The 20,285-nt window shown below is 39.5% G+C and overlaps 2 protein-coding genes across 3 annotated transcripts in view; one reads left to right on the forward strand and one right to left on the reverse strand.

Moving 5' to 3' along the window:
- Positions 1 to 12,722, reverse strand: part of LOC124615298 (NSFL1 cofactor p47) — a 56,111-nt gene extending 43,389 nt beyond the window's left edge. The window contains exons 1-2 of one of the 2 annotated variants that reach the window (XM_047143085.1): positions 12,501 to 12,722; positions 135 to 280 (exon numbers count right to left, since the gene is read on the reverse strand). In XM_047143085.1, coding sequence (XP_046999041.1) covers positions 135 to 280; positions 12,501 to 12,602 — 248 coding nt within the window. In that variant the 5' untranslated portion in view covers positions 12,603 to 12,722. The remainder of the gene's footprint in view (positions 1 to 134; positions 281 to 12,500) is intronic. The other variant, XM_047143084.1, reaches the window with a different exon arrangement.
- A 68-nt stretch (positions 12,723 to 12,790) lies between these two features.
- LOC124615297 (spliceosome-associated protein CWC27 homolog) overlaps positions 12,791 to 20,285 on the forward strand; it is a 122,634-nt gene continuing 115,139 nt past the window's right edge. The window contains exon 1 of the mRNA XM_047143083.1: positions 12,791 to 13,074. Within this exon, the coding sequence (XP_046999039.1) occupies positions 13,033 to 13,074 (42 nt within the window). The 5' untranslated portion in view covers positions 12,791 to 13,032. The remainder of the gene's footprint in view (positions 13,075 to 20,285) is intronic.

The following is a 20,285-nucleotide window of genomic DNA, read 5'->3' on the forward strand; positions in this document are numbered from 1 at the left end:
ATATATTAGTTACAAAAGTGAACAATAATACACCACATTAAAAAAAATTTACTGCTGAAGCATTAAAACAGTTAATTTAAAAGGTAATACAACTAATTTTCAGTTTCACAGTCTTAGAGCAAAGAAAACTTTACCGAGAATTTGTTTTGACACGAGATGCTGATTTGCTTTCAGATGGTGCAGAGGCTGCCAAAGGGGGTGGTGGTGGAGCCACTTCTACAGGGTCATCATCAATAGGATTATCATCTGCATCATTTTCATAAAAACTTGCTAATGCAACCTAAAACAGAAGAATTGAAAAATCAGCAATTTCATCCAGAATTAATTTTCCATCACTGTTCCATCTTTTGATTATAACTTTTAGATAGGCAAAGTTATATGTAATACAAAATATCTTATTTCAAAGACATGGAGCAGAGTGAGTAGAAACACCAACTACTGATCAGTTTTTTTAGCTTCAAACACACCATGGACAGATATAGAACTAACATTTCAATTATAGAAATATATTAGGAAGTCTACAATGACCTGCAGTAACATTTCAGCTTCACAAAAATGCTCATAGCACAGCAGCACTAAAGTAAAATTCCTCCTGTTCTGAATGTGAAATTTGGATAAAATCTTCTCAGACTTCAAGCCACAGCAAGTGTGCTTTCTGACCTTTCCCTTCTACAGTAAGAATACCATACCATGTCTGATTAGCTGGCTGTTTCTCAAGGAGTTCCTTGCGGGGTGGGGGAGTGGCTCTGTACGTAAAAAACAGTATTTCATTTGAGTCCATAGACGTATCACGACACTGCACTGAACAGATATTTGAAAGCTGTGCAGCATTAGTTGAATTTAGTGAAACTAAACTTCTAATTGCTGTTGTTTATAGGTCCCCTAACTCCGACTGCAGAGCATTTTTGCTTAAGCTAGAGAGGGTTCGTGATTCACTTTGTAGGAAGTACCAGAAAGTAGTTATCTGTGGTGACTTCAATATTAATTTTGTACATGATTGTGCAAGAAAAAGGATGTTGGTAGATCTCCTAAATTCATATGATCTGATGCAAACTGTGTTTTTTCCAACTAGGGTGCAGGGGAACAGTAGCACAGTCACAGACAATATTTTTATTCATTCTTCATTACGAGATGGGCATTCTGTTAGTAAAAGGGTGAATGGCCTTTCAGACCATGATGCACAAATTTTAACACTAAAAGGTTTTTGTACTCCAACCAATGTTGTATTTAATTACAAACTACGTAGGAAAGTTAATCCAACAGCAATAGAGAGTTTTTCAAAACTTGTCAAGGAACAAGAGTGGCAAGATGTTTATAGTGCCGATAATATAGATGATAAATACAATGCTTTCCATAACACATTTCTCATGCTCTTTGACAGTTGCTTTCCATTAGAACATTCTAAACGTGGTACTAGCAGTAATGGACAGCCTGGTTGGCTAACTAGTGAGATAAGGATATCATGTAGAACAAAGTGGGAATTATATCAAAATGTTAGAAGTAGTCACAATCAAGCTACAGTAGCCCATTACAAACAGTATTTTAAGGTGCTTAAAAATGTTATTAGCAAGGCAAAAAGTATGTGGTATGCAAATAGAATAGCTAATTCACAGGATAAAATTAAAGCCTTATGGTCAGTTGAGAAGGAAGTGTCTGGTCAGCCGCACAAGGTTGACGATATAAAGTCAGTTCGCAGTAATAATATTTCTGTTACTGATAAATCAGATATATGTACAGTATTTAACAATTCTGAGCATTGCTGGTGAATTAAATAAAAATTTAGTTTCTACAGGAAATCCTATAAATTTCTTTGCAAATGCCTTTCCAAGATTGATGTCTGAAATACTCCTCTGTGATACAGACAAGAGGGAGATTGAGTCAATAATTAAATCACTGAAGACTAAGGACTCTCATGGTTATGATGGAGTGTCTAGAAGAATATTAAAGTACCGTGCTGCACATGTTAGCCCTGTATTTAGCCATATTTGTAATTTTTCCTTTAGGAATGGTCAGTTTCCTGAGCGATTAAAGTACTCAGTAGTAAAGCCGCTTTATAAAAAGGGAGAAAGGGATAATGTAGATAATTTTAGACCTATTTCTATGCCATCAGTGTTTGCAAAAGTTATCGAAAAGGCTGTGTATGTAAGGTTAATTGATCATTTTATATCACATGATTTGCTATCAATTGTACAGTTCGGCTTTAGAAGTCGTTTGACAACTGAAAATGCTATATTCTCTTTTCTCTGTGAGGTACTGGATGGGCTAAACAAAAAGTTTCAAACGCTTGGCATATTGTTTGATTTAACAATGGGATTTGACTATGTTGATCTCTCAATATTGCTCCAGAAGTTGGACCATTACGGGATAAGGGGAGTAGCTCACAATTGGTTCACCTGTTACTTTAGCAACAGGCAGCAAAAGGTCATTATTCACAATGTTGATAACGGCTGTGATGTGGGATCTGAGTGGGGTACTGTCAAGTGGGGGGTGCCCCAGGGATCAGCGTTGGGGCCACTCCTGTTCCTTATTTATACAAACGATATGCCCTCTAGTATTATGGGTAACTCTAAAATATTTCTGTTTGCTGATGACACTAGGTTGGTAGTAAAGAATGTTGTGTGCAACATTGATTCGGTTTCAAGTAGTGCAGTACATGACCTCAGTTCATGGCTTGTAGAAAATAAACTAACGTTAAATCACAGTAAGACTCAGTTTTTACAGTTTCGAACACACAATTCAACAAAACCTGACGTTTTAATCTCACAGAACGGGCATATGATTAGTGAAACTGAACAGTTCAAATTCCTAGATGTTCAGATAGATAGTAAGCTGTCGTGGAAAGCCCAAGTTCAGGATCTTGTTCAAAGACTTAATACTGCCATTTTCACTATTCGAACGGTATCGAAAGTGAGTGATACTTCGACACGTAAATTAGTCTACTTTGCTTATTTTCATTCAATTATGTCGTATGGTATTATATTTTGGGGTAACTCTTCCCATTCTAGAAGGATATTTTTGGCTCAGAAACAGGCGGTTCGGGGAATAAGTGGTGTGAGTTCACGAACCTCTTGTCGACCTCTGTTCACGAGTCTGCGTATTTTGACATTGGTCTCTCAGTATGTATATTCCTTATTGTTATTTCTTGTTACCAATGTTAGTTTATTTCCAACAATAAGCAGCATTCACTCGGTTAATACTCGGCAGAAATCAAAACTCCATTTGGATGGAACCTCCGTAACCTCCTAGTTCATCCCTATGAAATCCCCAAACCACCTTCCCTACCCTCTGGCTCCTACCCTTGTAACCGACCCCGGTGTAAAACCTGTCCCATGCACCCTCCCACCACCATCTACTCCAGTCCTGTAACCCGGAAGGTGTACATGATCAAAGGCAGAGCCACGTGTGAAAGCACCCATGTGATTTACCAACTGACCTGCCTACACTGTGACGCATTCTATGTGGGAATGACCAGCAACAAACTGTTCATTCGCATGAATGGACACAGGCAGACAGTGTTTGTTGGTAATGAGGATCACCCTGTGGCTAAACATGCCTTGGTGCACGGCCAGCACATCTTGGCACAGTGTTACACCGTCCGGGTTATCTGGATACTTCCCACTAACACCAACCTATCCGAACTCCGGAGATGGGAACTTGCTCTTCAATATATCCTCTCTTCCTGTTATCCACCAGGCCTCAATCTCCGCTAATTTCAAGTTGCCACCACTCATACCTCACCTGTCATTCAACAACATCTTTGTCTCTGCACTTCCGCCTCGACTGACATCTCTGCCCAAACTCTTTGCCTTTGAATATGTCTCCTTGTATCTGTATAGGTGTGGATGGATATTTGTGTGTGTGTGTGTGTGTGTGTGTGTGTGTGCGCGCGAGTATATACCCGTCCTTTTTTCCCCCTAAGGTAAGTCTTTCCGCTCCCAGGATTGGAATGACTCCTTACCCTCTCCATTAAAACCCACATCCATTCGTCTTTCCCTCTCCTTCCCTCATTCCTGACGAAGCAACCGTTGGTTGCGAAAGCTAGAATTTTGTGTGTATGTTTGTGTTTGTTTGTGTGTCTATTGACGTGCCAGTGCTTTGGTTTGGTAAGTCACATCATCTTTGTTTTTAGATATACTAATAGTTAATATGGTATTTCAGAAATGTCACTCTGAATAAAACACTGTTAAGTAATATCTTCATTATGCCCCACCCCGCCCTCCCAAAATGTGAGCAATGACACACATTCAGAAATGTATGGCAACAGTAGAGAAGGAATAAAATCTGAAGGAGAAGTTGACTGTGACTGTGCTATGGTGTTTCTGGAATCCTGATGGATATTTAAGTAGTTGAAAGTATTTAAATAGTTGAAAGTATTATAAGCTGTGCATCAACAATGTACTGCACAGCATTAGATTCTAAAGATAATGGACTATTTAGCCTGTATGCACCTGGTGATTTTTGGATTATCATTCTTGGGTATTGGTCAAATTAACCTTTGCTTCTACTGAGGAGGAGTGTATACCACAAACATGAAAGAGATTTTCATCATACTTGTGCACACTTCACCATTGGCTACTAACAATGAAGAGATTCTCACTATTGCTTTTCATACTGTGTGTACAGAGACATGTTTTAAGAAAACCTATCGCAAAAGAGCTATCTTGTTGCTGATTATTTCTGACAAATTGAGAACTGACCGCACTCATAAGAAGTTATTCATTCATCTGCAGACCCTTAAAAGACAGTATCAGATATGCCTTTATTATGGTGAAACTGCATGATTTTTTCCACTAACTGACAGCACAAAACATTCCAAGAATAGTTGTATTCAAGTGATAAAAAATATTAGCAAATATACTGTTGTTTTTTAAGTGTGTATTACTTTCACTAAACATACTATACTGTATTATATCACAAATTATCAATGTTACACAAGAAAAAGACAAGAAATAATGGAAAATCAATTAAAAATGGCCTCATTTATCTTATTACTGCCAATAATTACAGATTCATCTGCCCAGAAGGCTACATGTGACATCCAAAGCTTACCAAGTATTCCATCAATTTGGAATATTGAACACTAATATCATAACTGAAGCTATACCCACACACCTCCATATATGAAACAATTATATTATTACTGAACTTTCATCGTGTGTCAAAGTAAATATGTATTTATACACAAATGAATAGCCTGAGATGTAAATACAAACATAGTTTACATTCATGGATTGTTGCAATGGTGCTTGGTGGAACTATGTCACATTTATCAATAATGGCACAAGATGTGGATGTTCCATATTATTTACCACCAGTTATCAACTTACATAAAAGGGAGCCAAGACACTTTGGGTTTCATGTCCCACAGAATGAAGTCATTCGAGACAGAGCACAGGTGTGTATTGAGGAAGGAAATGGGTCAGTCTCTTTCACAAAAATCTGGGGAGGGGGGAGGGGGAGGTAAAGTGCTCCTTGTCAAAGCATGCAGGGATGTGGTGGGGAGAGGGTAGGGCAGCTAGGTGCAGCCTGGAGGTTAGACGGAGAGCGAGGGGGTGAGGGGAGGCAGAAAAGGAGAGAAATATAAAGACTGCAGGTGCACTGGCAGAACACAAGAGTGTGTAGTGAAGGAGTGGGAATAGGGAAGGTGTAGGTGGGTGAAGGACAGTGACTAACAAAGGTTGAGGCCAGGAAGGTTAAAGGAACGTAGTATATATTGCAGGGAGTTCCCACCTGCACAACTCAGCAAAGCTGGTGTGGATAGGAAGGATCCAGACGGCACAGCATGCTTGGCAACTGGGTGGTCCCACTATTTCTTGTCCACCAGTGGTTGCAACTTAGCTTGTAGATCACATGACTGGTTTCACAGGTAGTGCGGCCTTTGATGGGATAGGTAAGGCTTGTGACTGGACTGGAGTAGGAGGTGGTGGTGGTGGTGGTGGTGGGAGGATGTATGGCAAAGTTTTACATCTAGATTTATTAGACAGATATGAGCCATGAGGGAAGGGATTGAGAGCAGGCATTGAGTAGGTATGAATGAGGATACTGCGTAGGTTTGGTGGGGCGCAGAGTACCACTGTTGGAGGCTCCAAGCACTATGGGACTTAACATCTGAGGCCATCAGTCCCCTATACTTAGAACTACTTAAACCTAACTAACCTAAGGACATCACACACACCCAAGCCCAAGGCAGGATTCGAACCTGCAACCGTAACAGCAGCGCGGTTCCAGCCTGAAGCGCCTGGAACTGATCGGCCACAGCGGCCAGCACTGTCGGAGGGATGGGAAGGATAGTGAGTACAACATCCTTCATTTCAGGGCAGAAAGAGAGGTGGTCGAAACACTGGTGGTGATATGATTCACTTGCTTCAGTCCACACTGGAACTGAGTCATGAGAGTAATGGTCCTCTATGGCAGGATGGTGGGACTTGGGAAGTGGTGTGTGACTGGAGAGATAAGGCATAGATCTGTGGCTGTACAAAGTTGGGAGGGCAATTACAGTCTGTGAAGTCCCCAGTGAGGCCCTTGGTGTAGTTTGAGAGGGACTGCTCATCACTATGCATGTTACTGTCAAGGGCTGCTAGGCTGTATGGAAGGGACTTCATGGTGTGGAATGGGTGGCAGCTGTCAAAGTGGAGGTATGGCTGGTGGTTGTTAGGTTTGATATGGATGGAGGTTCCAATGTAGGCATCTTTGAGGTGGAGGTCAACATCAAGGAATGTGTCTTGTTGGGTTGAGGAGGGGTCAGGTGAAGCCAATAGGGGAGCAGGTTTTGAGGTTTTGGAGGAATGTGAACAGGGTGTCCTCGCCCTCGATCCAGATCAGACAATGTTATCAATGAATCTGAACCAGGTGAGGGGCTTGGGATGGGTTGGGTTGTTTGGGGAAGGAGACCAGACAGCGAGGTCATCGGTCTCATCGGATTAGGGAAGGACAGAGAAGGAAGTCGGCCGTGCCCTTTCAAAGGAACCATCCCGGCATTTGCCTGGAGCGATTTAGGGAAATCACAGAAAACTTAAATCAGGATGGCTGAACGCGGGATTGAACTGTTGTCCTTCCGAACGCGAGTTCAGTGTGCTAGCCACTGCGCCACCTCGCTCGGTTGAGAGGTTTGGGATTCTGGGTGGTTAGGAAGAACTGCTTTAGTTGGCTAATGAATCAGTTGGTATAGGACACTGCTGTGCAGCAGAGCGTGTGCACTTCTGTGAACTTTGGAATGTAGGAGGTGAGGTACTAGTGAAAATGTAGCTATGACGACAGGTCATAAGTCATGTTTGTACAGTTCAGTCAATCGAACAGTTGCTCACAAAAGACACCAAGCTTGAGTCCCAGTCCTGCACATAGTTTTAATTTGCCAGGAAGTTTTGAAACCATATTTCACTACGTAGCTCACAGCATCTGAATAAGACTGGGTGGATCGTCTGAATATTGTGCATAAAATGAAATCAACAACTCAGCTGTACACACAAAACACACATTATTAAACACTGGTGTACATTTACGCTGCCTGAGATAAAAGTGCACTTAGTCTTCAATTGTGTGCTACTTTTGGTAAATTGGCACAATGAATAACGAGAAGTGAACTTGGTGATCACATGTCAGAGTTTGGTAGCCAATCATGATTTCCTATGGTTCATAAATAAAGATAGCTGATATTTTATTCTACCAAGTTAATAATTAACCCATCATTATACTACATATCAATCTACTAAAGTTATCTTATTTCCATGTTGAGATTATTTGTATTCACCAACTCACAATCAAATAGTCACATTTCAGCCTAATCTACATCCTGAGCTTCATTACAAGTCAGTTTGTTGGCATATCTAGTTTTCTCAATGTTCTCCACATAGGAAACAATTATCAATATGCTTTCTCCACTGAAAGAAATCTTTAGGTTCAGCAGTTCTCACTGGCTACCATATGTTGTTGTTGTTGTGGTCTTCAGTACAGAGACTGGTTTGATTCAGCCCTCCATGCTACTCAATCTTGTGCAAGCTTCTTCATCTCCCAGAACCTACTGCAACCTACATCCTTCTGAATCTGTTTAGTGCATTCATCTCTTGGTCTCCCTCTATGATTTTTACCCTCCACACTGCCCTCCAATTCTAAATTGGTGATCCACTGATGCCCAGAATATGTCCTACCAATCGATCCCTTCTTCTAGTCAAGTTGTGCCACAAATTTATCTTCTCTCCAATACTATTCAGTGCCTCCTAATTGGTTACGTGATCTATCCATCTAATCTTCAGCATTCTTCTCTAGCATCACATTTCGAAAGCCTCTATTCTCTTCTTGTCTAAACTATTTATCGTCCACGTTTCACTTCCATACATGGCTACACTCCATACAAATTGTTTCAGAAAGGACTTCCTGACACTTAAATCTATACTCGATGTTAACAAATTTTTCTTCTTCAGAAATGCTTTCCTTACCATTGCCAGTCTACATTTCATATCCTCTCTACTACGACCATCATCAGTTATTTTGCTCCCCAAATAGCACAACTCATTTACTACTTTAAGCGTCTCATTTCCTAATCTAATTCCCTCACCATCACTTACTTTAATTTGACAACATTCCATTATCCTCATTTTGCTTTCGTTGATGTTCATCTTATATCCTCCTTTCAACACACTGCCCATTCCGTTCAGCTACTCTTCCAGGTCCTTTGCTGTCTCTGACAGAATCACAATGTCATCGGCGAACCTCAAAGTTTTTATTTCTTCTCCATGGATTTTAATCCCTATTCCATATTTTTCTTTTGTTTTCTTTACTGCTTTCTCAATATACAGATTGAATAACATCAGGCACAGGCTACAACTCTGTCTCACTCCCTTCCCAATCACTGCTTCCCTTTCATGACCCATGACTCTTATAACTGCCATCTGGTTTCGGTACAAATTGTAAATAGCCTTTCACTCTCTGCATTTTACCCCTCCCACCTTCTGCATTTGAAAGAGAGTATTCCAGTCAACATTGTCAAAAGATAAATTTAAGTCTATAAATGCTAGAAACATAGGTTTGCCTTTCCCTAATCTATTTTCTAATTCTATTTTCTCACGTGTTCCAACATTTCTACGAAATCCAAACCGATCTTCCCCAAGATCAGCTTCTACCAGTTTTTCCATTCGTCTGTAAAGAATTCGTGTCAGTATTTTGCAGCAGTGGCTTATTAAACTCATAGTTCAGTAATTTTCACACCTGTCAACACCTGCTTTCGTTGGGATTGGAATTATTATATTCTTCTTGAAGTATAAGGGTATTTTGCCTGTCTCATACATCTTGCTCACCAGATGGTAGAGTTTAGTCATGACTGGCTCTCCCAAGGGCGTCAGTAGTTCTAATGGAATGTTGTCTAGTTCCGGGACCTTGTTTCGACTTAGGTCTTTCAGTGCTCTGTCAAACTCTTCACGCAGTATCATATCTCCTATTTCATCTTCATCTACATCCTCTTCCATATTGTCCTCAAGAACATCGCCCTTGTGTAGACCCTCTATATACTCCTTCCACCTTTCTGCTTTCCCTTCTTTGCTTAGAACTGGGTTTCCATCTAAGCTCTTGATATTCATGCAAGTGGTTCTCTTTCCTCCAAAGGTCTCTTCAATTTTCCTGTAGGCAGTATCTATCATACTCCTAGTGATATATGCCTCTACATCCTTACATTTGTCCTCTAGCCATCCCTGCTTAGCCATTTTGCACCTCCTGTTGATTTCATTTTTGAGACGTTTGTATTCCTTTTTGCCTGCTTCATTTACTGCATTTTTTTCCTTTCATTCAATATCTCTTCTGTTGTCCAAGGATTTCCAGTAGCCCTCGTCTTTTTACCTACTTCATCCTCTGCTGCCTTCACTATTTCATCTCTCAAAGTTACCCATTCTTCTTCTACTGTATTTCTAACCCCCATTCTTGTCAACCGTTCCCTAATGCTCTACTGAAACTGTCTACATCATCTGGTTCTGTCAGTTTATACAGGTCCCATCTCCTTAAATTCCCACCTTTTTGCCATTTCTTGAGTTTTAATCTACAGTTCATAACCAATAGATTGTGGTCAGAGTCCACATCTGCATCTAGAAATGTCTTACAATTTAAAACCTGGTTCCTAAATCTCTGTCTTAACATTATACAATATCTATCTGATACCTTCCATTATCTCCAGGCTTCTTCCATGTATACAACCTCCTTTCATGATTCTTGAACGAAGTGTTAGCTATGATTAAGTTATGCTCTATGCAAAATTCTACCAGGCGGCTACCTTTTCATTCCTTACCACCATTCCATATTTACCTACTACGTTTCCTTCTCTTCCTTTTCCTACTATTGAATTCCAGTCACCCATGACTATTAAATTTTCCATCTCCCTTCACTATCTGAATAGTTTCTTTTATCTCATCATACATTTCATCAATCTCTTCGTCATCTGCGGAACTAGTTGGTGTATAAACTTGCACTACTGTCGTAGGCAAGGGCTTTGTGTCTATCTTGGCCACAATAATGTGTTCACTATGCTGTTTGTAGTAGCTTACCCGCATTCCTATTTTTTTTTTTAATTCATTATTAAACCTACTCCTGCATTACCCCTATTCGATTTTGTATTTATAACCCTGCATTCACCTGACCAGAAGTCTCGTTCCTCCTGCCACCGAACTTCACTAATTCCCACTAGATCTAACTTTAACATATCCATTGCCCTTTTTAAATTTTCTAACCTACCTGCCTAATTAAGGGATCTGACATTCCACGCTCCAACCCGTAGAACACCAGTTTTCTTTCTCCTGATAACAACTTCCTCCTGAGTAGTCCACACCTGGAGACCCGAATGGGGGACTATTTTATCCAAGAGGACGCCATCATCATTTAACCATACAGTAGAGCTGCATGCCCTCGGGAAAAATTATGGCTGTAGTTCCCCCTTTCTTTCAGCCGGTTGCAGTACCAGCACAGCAACGCCGTTTTGGTTAGTGTTACAAGGCCAGATCAGTCAATCATACAGACTGTTGCCCCTGCAACTACTGAAAAGGAGGGGGGGGGGGGGGCGGCGGCGCTACCATATACTATCATCCTATTGGCTATGGCCTATCGGGGGGAGGGGGGGGAGGGGGCGAAAGCAGCACACAGTCCTCTGTGATGACGATCCACGACTGCAACTAGTTTGAAAATTAAGAACAGTTTCAGTAGTAGCTATAGTGGTTACAATTATTTCATTAATACTAGTACAATATCAAACACCCATTGAGCACAAAACAGACTAACAACACATTTTTTTCATTTACATTATGCTAGTTGATAGATTCATCATGATGGAGGTTAGAAATAAATTATCATGTTATGAGGGACGTATCTGTTATTGAAAGTTCTTCAGATATAAATGAAGTGTACATGCAAACTTTGAAAATTTCAAAATTAATCTATCCCAATTTAAAAAGAATCATGTAGTCAACTCATGAATGACTTCATGGCAGGAACACAGCTTATGAGGTAGATGTAATGCATTCCTACAGACATCCATCATCTTTTAAGATGGTTCTTTTTCACTATGCAGCACCTCACTGCAGACAGTTCTATGAGATCTTAAGAAATGTTATTTGAAAATAAGTGTGAAAGCCATTAAGAGACAACAAAGTTCTCTTATAATAAAATGAAAGGAATATGGGGACTAGTATTAAAGAAATACGAAAAATCTTCAATGATCACTTCTCCTTAATTGCAAGGAAACTGAACTAGGACTATATTATTCTCATGACCAATAAGGATCTATAAAGAAACTACAGAAAATGAGATTTTGGAGGAAAATTACACAGATGTCTAAGTTACTGGTATATAAAGAATCGTGTGGCTATGATCATACAACGAGTATCTGATTAGCCTTATATTACAAATTTCCTGTTATGTTAGTGACAAACCTTTTCAGGTAGCTCAAGTATTTCTTAAAACAGACTTATCAGATAACATACCTATTCACTAAACGAGGAATTAAATTATGCACAAAACAATAAGACGTTACATTACAGTTTCGCACGAAATTTTCGGATGTAGAGTAGCTGTAGAACTGCCATTGGCTCTCTTAATGAATGGTTGGGCATAATAAATGCATTGCCAGCCAGCAACAACAGCAACATGCACAACAGTGGTAAGTGTTTGTGAATGTTCTCTCGTTATAACTACTCTATGAACTGATGTATCGTTTAGGATGGAAATCTGCACCAACTACGAAAAAATAACATGAAAAACATTTAATGAATATGGCTAAAACTGAAAAAGGGAGTATACATCAAGACAACCGAAACGTATTCGAGTATAGGCAACCACAATACCCTTAAGAAACGTCAATGATATGTAAAAACGATCGCTCCGTGATAAATTACCGAGATAAAAACCATCAACGGCGTTTGTAGAGCGAGTTTAGAGATCAGATTGCTTTAAAATATTATGGATGGGCTATTCAACATTTTTTAAAAGCCCCAACAATTTTTCACTTTCTGAGAAGATTTAAAATACGTTACCTCCAGTTTCCACGCCGACGATTCCAGGTAAAATCTTGCTCTCTCCGAATCTACTCCGGTTACATCGGAAAACTGTGAGATTAATTCATCGTGATCTGCCATTTTCTCTGTTTTTGCAAAATAATCACAGTGATTACAAAACTTTCCACATTTAATACGAACCGCATACACACAACTTAATTCACTGTCATTCTGCGCCGGAAGTCTCAAACAACATCAATTGTGAAGATATTAACCACTGTATTTCGGAAAATATCACATCTTTCGCATTCTCAAATGGAGCAATTACTGCTTACTATTTAATGTTGTTTTCATACTTTTAACAGAGTTTAGCGATTATATAGTTGACAAAATATTTATGCATCAGTGTTCATCCCTGGCAGCAAAAAAATTTGAAATGTGTGACTGTTGCCGTGACAGCTGTGAACTCAAAGTTTTCAACAAACATAGTAAACAAAAGGCTGCAGTCGCTGGTGCTCATGTTTATTTACAGTTTGTTGAAATCGTCAATGACCGACAGCATAAATAAACAATGAGCAACATTTACATACAAGAACCACCGACGATAGGAAAGGTAAATCTCAGACCCTGATTAATAGTGTGCTCCATATGAAACCATTTGACAGTATAAATTGTTGTAAATGCAATTTTTAACCGTGTTACATGCTTTATTTAGTCACCCAGGAATCATCCAACAAGAAGATTAGATTTAGTATCATAATTCAATGAACACAAATAGCTCTGCTGCACATACACACAGAATATATAAGTACGCTTTTATGAAGGTAGGACAGTTAGTGGATTGTGGCTTTGATGAGTGAACCATTCCAGTATTTGCCGGAAATTATTTAAGCCGTAACTACTATGGTCATTCACGGAAACGCAGTTTCTATGGAGGGGTCTCACAGAATTTTGCTGAATATATATAGTTTCTTGACTTCCCACCGTTCATTACACTTCTTATAGGTGGACTTTCTAGAAATTTGATTTTTTTAAACACTTCGACAATTAAAAGAAAGCGAAATTTGGAATATATTTTTAATTATATGAGTTACGAAAATAACAGCAAATAGTTAGCTCTCTACTCGAACACTGATTATCATCAGAGAGATTATATTACAAATTGGCAACATAACTGGGTGGAAAAAACCAACATGACTTACGATAAATTGTGTGTGAAGTCAACTTTCAGTTTACGACTCATCTTTGCAATGCAGAGCGAATATTTCAGTCCATAAGTCTATGAATGGAACAACCCGCAAAGTATGGCCTGAAAGTTCAGCATTTGACTGATGCTCGTACAAATTACTTGTACAGTGCATACGTTTACTCTGGAAAAGGCAGCGACGGTCACACCCTTCCCAGCCATGAGAAAGGTCACAGTGTTCCCACACAGGCTGTTCTTCGATTGGTGAAACCCATTGAAAACACAAGGAGAAATGTTACAAGTGACAACTGGTACTCATCAGTAGAACTAGTCAATTAACTTTCAAAAAAAGGTCTCACATACATTAGTACACTAAAAAGAACAAAAAAGAGATCCCACAGAACTTCTTACCTAATAAGAAATGTGGTGTGAAGACATCTGTTGACAGTTTCACGTAAGACATGACTCTGGTTTCCTTTGTGCCCAAGGAGTCCAAAGCTGCAATACTGATCTCTTCTATGCACCATTCAGTAAACAATGATCCTGAATCAGAAAAACCTGAGATCATCCTGTTATATAACACAACAAAAGGTGGTGTGGACTGTTTACAACTCATCTTTGCAATGTAGACTGAATATTTCAGTCCATAAGTCTATGAATGGGGAAACTTTGCCACATTTTACTTCTAAAATTACAAGTAAAAACTAAATATGTGTTCTTATGTGCCACTGAATCATACTTTAGTCAATTTCCACCTGCAGACACTTCACGCTGACCTTCCTGGAACACTCCAAACAAGTCAGAACACCACACTGTTGACATGGATATCTTGTTTTCCTCTTGAGACGAGCAGGGCAAAAGGCACAGATTTTTTGATTTTTTAATTCTTCTTTCGGTGCCAGAGGCTCATCTTGTAAGTGAAGTATTCTTCTGATGGTGTCACTCAACTCTCATGGCAAGCGCCCAATAGAAATTCTACGCTTCATATGAGGTTCAACTAGGTCTCTTGCTAGAGTCTTCATGAAGCTCAATCTTGTCATTACTTCTGCCTTTGGATAAGCTTGATGTACCACATAACAATTTACACCACAAGCAACATCCACTAATATGAAGAAAATAACCAAAAGCCATCTTCTTGCCCGGCGACTTGAGAAATTAGCTGTACACTTTTGGTCAAGACAGTCCACACCACCTTTTGTTGTGTTATATAACAGGATGATCTCAGGTTTTTCTGATTCGGGATCATTGTTTACTGAATGGTGCATAGAAGAAATCAGTATTGCAGCTTTGGACTTCTTGAACACAAAGGAAACCAGAGTCATGTCTTATGTAGAAATGGAAACAGATGTCTTCACACCATGTTTCTTATTAGGTAAGAAGTTCTGTGGTATCTCTTTTTTGTTCTTTTTCAATGTACCAATGTATGTGAGACCTTTTTTTGAAAGTTAATTGACTAGTTCTACTGATGAGTACCAGTTGTCACTTGTAACATTTCTCCTTGTGTTTTCAATGGGTTTCACCAATCGAAGAACAGCCTGTGTGGGAACACTGTGACCTTTCTCATGGCCGGGAAGGGTGTGACCGTCGCTGCGTTTTCCAGAATAAGTGTATGCATTGTACAAGTAATTTGTACGAGCGTCAAACACTGAACTTTCAGGGCATACTTTGCCGGCTTGTGCATGTACATTCTAAACACACACCTTCCACGAAAAGGAACAAGCATTTCATCGACACACTGTTGCACCTACAGAGTAGCAAAGTTGACTGTTTTCGATGAAATGCAGAAAGATTTGTGAAATTGCTGCTGATTTGTCTATTTCTTTCTTTCCTTGCAATTTTCTGTATTGTCAAATTGTAGTGCAGACAATAAAAACAGAAATATTTCTTTGCTACAAGTGCATCTGAAAATATCTCCGCCTGTTCCATCGGTTGCAAACAAGCTGTAAACAGACTCGTTCCCCAACTTGAAAATGGCTGAATACACTAACAGACCAATTAGAGCTTCAATTCAATGATGTCGACATCTTTTAGATAAGGTAAGCGATTGTTAGCATACTGTGCTCTAAGCTTAGATATTTTCAGATTTGTCCATCATATGGTTTTGTCTAGAATGTCGTGTAAAGAACAGTTCCCTCGTCATCAGCTGTCACATCTTCATCACTTTCTGTTTCCTGCTCTGAATTAGTGTCGTGATTACTAAATATTTCAAATCAGGGTCGTTATCACTGTCATCAAAGTCTTCATCCGAAGATTCAACAGGGTGATCTTGAACATCCCCATCTGTCTCATATAACACATGTTGCATAGAAGGTCCAGCTTGCTCCGCAATGGATGAACAGTAGCAAGCAATAAAAACACAGCACGCAAACACTATGATACATCTGTGAGACCTCTCAAGGCTAATAATTATGAAACAAAGAGCAGCAAGAATGCTGGTATATGTAGCTTGTCAGCCAATAGGAAGGTACGTGGAAGAGTCCATTTGGCTTTGCAGGGGTGTGAGAAATATCTCGACACAAAAATTCGTAACAGTCTGAGAGACGGTCAATAGTAGTTAAGGGTTAAGAAGACCTAATCTGTGATGGCCGGACAGAAGGAACACCATCCTCCCGAATATGAGCTCATTGTCTTAACAACTGCACTGCCTTATTTGGTTGGACCCTATTGTACAACTTTCTTTGATTTACCCACAATTTGTTGCAGATAACTTGTAAGGAAAGACATGGTTTTGCACTTCATCACACTAAGGACATCCACTGGTAACCCCTAGACCACAAACATGCCGCCATGCTCTTTCATTAACTCAAGTCTGTTTGGAAAGCTGACACTATGCCTGTAAACATGCAGCTATTTATCTATGTCCCACATGTCGTCCCCTCAGTGTAGCCTTCCCTAATGAGTGAGATATTGAGCTCAGGAGAATGACAAGACATTACTGTCATGCAGTATAGATCTTGGCACATTATTTCGTGATTGTTTACTGTAATGTGACAGGATGTTCTTGACTGAACATTGGAAAATCCAGAATTGGACACATTTCCTGTCTGCTGGAATTGTTGCCATAATCTTGAGATCACACTTTGTGGCACACAGAGGGCCCATGCTATGACCTGCTGTGTTTGACCAGCCTCCAGTCACTCCATTCTACCCCTCATAACATTATCAATATGTGTTCTTTGAACAATTTTCAACACACAGTCACCATTAGCACGTCTGAAAACGTCTTCACACTTACTCGCTGCACTGTACTCTGACACATACCAATACGCCTCTAGATATGTGGACTGTTGCCAGCACCACGGTGCGACGACCGCAGGTCAAATGCACCACATGGTCATACCCCGAGGTGATTTAAACCTGCAAACCACCCACCTGAGCATTGTTTCACCATGTATCAGCATTATCCTTAGTTTATGAGGATGAGTGTAGTTGCAAAATGAACTGCTCAACATAATGAAACACATTGCTCAACATAATGTGGTTGACTTCAACAGCTTTTTCATGGTCCATGTTTCATGGATATCCCACAACTCCCTCCCATACCTAACCCCAGCTTTTCTGCATTGTGAGGATATGAAATCTTCCTGAAAAACATGTTCTACAATCCCAGAACCCTCTGTCTTCAATCTCCCCCCAATTTTCGCATTTCATTCCTGTACACACTCTTGTTTTCCTACTCCTTTCCTCCTTCCATCACATAAGCTAGTCTTATACTCCCTTGTCCTTCCTTTTTTATATGCTGGATCATCCAAATTCCTTTTTTATCATTTTCTTAGCATTACTCCTAGTAGCTCCCTCACTGCTCCTTGCTTCCTTATGTATATGCCATTCTCCTCTCCTGCACATATCTCCATTTTGCACACTGGCAGTATCTTTATCTTTCCCACCAGTCCGTCCAGTTAGATCCAGTCAGGCTCTGGCACTGGGAAATTATGGTAGTTGTCACTACATTTAGACTAAACCTTGTCCTAATCATACTTGTTCAGTTGTGACTAGGTTCTACTTCTAAGGACATTAATGCTGTTTTGAAGCGTCACCATAGTATAATGGTTAGCATCTTTGATTATTAGTTTACTGTTTCCATGATCCCAGCCACGGCTAATATTTGAAATAATAAAGCTGAGTCTCAGTCAAATACTTCTATTTCACTCCCACTCTACCAATGATCTTGTCAAAAGATGAGGGCAACAAGCTTCGGGTACTTTGTCCTATGGATGGAAAACAACTTCTAAGTAATGGAGGACTTGGTAATGATCAGTGTGATGAGTATGCATAAGGCAAAAAGTACATGCAGTTTAAGGATAAAAAGTTTATTCACAGAAATGTCATCTTTTAAAATATTCTGTGGGGACGTCTTCCTTAAAAAAAAACATTTTTATGACGAAGTACTTCCATATCCCAGTTCTTTGTGCATTGGTTCTTTTGGACTAGTCTCTTAAACTTAACCCTATTGTCCATTATTACTAAATTCTGATCTGAGTCTATATCCGCTTCTGGGGACACTTTACAGTCCAATATCCGATTTCGGGATCTCTCCCTGACCATGATGTAATGTAACTGCAATCTTCCTGTACTCCAGGCCTTTCCCAAGTATTCTTGGACAGAGTATTCGCTATTACTAACTGATATTTATTACAGAACTCAATTAACCTTTCTCCTCTCATATTTCTACTACCAAGCTCATATTCTCTTGTAACTCTTTCTTCTATTCCCTCCCCTACAATCATATTCCATTCCTCCATTGCTATTAGATTTTCATCTCCCTTTACATAATGAATTATCCGTTCAGTATCTTCATATACTTTCTCTATCTCTTCATCCTTTGCTGTTGATGTTGCCATATTTATCAAGTATTAATTAAGTGAAATGAAGAAGGATAGGTACTTGGTAGTCAGACATTTATTGTATAATATCAGTACCATCATTGAACTGCATAACAGGCTTCACCATTGTTGTGAATACACAAGGAGGTAATAGTCCAAGCCAAAAACAGCCACCATTTTACAGTGATACATGTCCAGTTCACAAGTGGATGATTAAGAACTAGAGAGAATACGACGGTGCTTTGATAAGTCTGGTAAATTTCCATGAAAGAAAGGAACATTTTTGTTGCATCTTGATGGTTCATAAACTTGAGTATTACAAGTATCATATAAATAATTTCAATAATGTACAGAATAAAGTTCATTGTTGATGGATGTCTGAATTGGTCAGTGTGTTGACTGCAATTGAGAAAACTGAGTTTCATGCTGTTATTAAACATTTTCATTTGAAGCATTTGACAGCCACACAAATCAAAAGAGAATTGGATGAAGTTCATGCAGACTCTGCACCATAATTGAAGACCATTTACTTCTAGATTAATGAATTTAAATGCGGTCAGACAAGCACCAAAGATGAAGCATTCTCTGGCCATCCAATTGAGGTTACCACAAAGGAAACCATTGACAAAATACATGACAGTGTAGTGCTAGACTACCAAATAAAAATTCATGAGATTTTTGAGACTATAGGCATCTCAACTGAGTGAGCGTGTAATATGCTACCTGCAAAGTTGGCTATGTATAAACTGTGTTGGAAGTGGGTACAATGATTGCTCACAGTTGACCAAAAGCACATCCAGCACAACTTTTCCACACAATTTCTGGCGATATTTAATCCCAATCTACAGGAGTTTTTGTACCGATTTGTGACTGTTGATGAAACCTGGATCCATCGTTACACACCAGGGTTAAAAATTCAGTCAAAATAATGGACAAAAGCAGGTTAAAGTACACTGAAGAAGGCAAAGGCCATTTTGTCAGCTGGTAAGGTGATGGCCACAGTTCTTTTGGATTCCCAAGGAATAATCCTCATAGATTACTTGAAAAAAGGCAGAACCATAACTGGATGTATTATGCTTCATGATTGGATCATATGAAATTTGTGTTGGCAACATTGATTGAAGAAAGACCAAGGTCAGCATGCAAAAAGTGCTCTTTCACCAGGATAACACAACACCCCACACATTAGTGATAACAGTGACAAAAGTGCATGAATTGAGCTTTAAATTGGCTCCTCGTTCATCCTATTCACCAGACTTAGCCCCAACTGACATCTTCCTGTTCCCTAACTTGAAACTTTGGCTTACTGGGAAGAAATGAGGAAATGATAGTTGCAGTTGGGTTCTTTTTCAGTGGGATGAAAAAGCTGGAGAACTGTTGGACCAAATGTGTATCCCTCAAGGGAGACTGTGTGGAGAAGTAATGTGGCCGGATTTATCAAACCACCCTCATATGTGAGGAAAGCGGTAAAATATTTTAACTTCTATTGACCACATATGGCTCACTACAAATCATTCTGGTTTCAACAAATCATTTAAAACAATGCCAAGATGATTTCTTTGAAAAGGATGGGGTCAATTTTCTTTCCCACCAATGTTAGTTAAAGCTTGTGTGTCAGCTATATATATGCTGTAACTTACCAAACGAAAGCGTTGGTATGTTGATAGAAGACAATAAAAAACAAACACACAAATTTTAAGCTTTCGCAACCCACAGTTGCTTCATCAGGAAAGAGGGAAGGAGAGGGAAAGACGAAAGGATGTGGGTTTTAAGGGAGAGGGTAAGGAGTCATTCCAATCCCGGGAGCGGAAAGAC

This window comes from Schistocerca americana, chromosome 5 (assembly GCF_021461395.2).
Source record: "Schistocerca americana isolate TAMUIC-IGC-003095 chromosome 5, iqSchAmer2.1, whole genome shotgun sequence".
Lineage (NCBI taxonomy): Eukaryota > Metazoa > Arthropoda > Insecta > Orthoptera > Acrididae > Schistocerca > Schistocerca americana.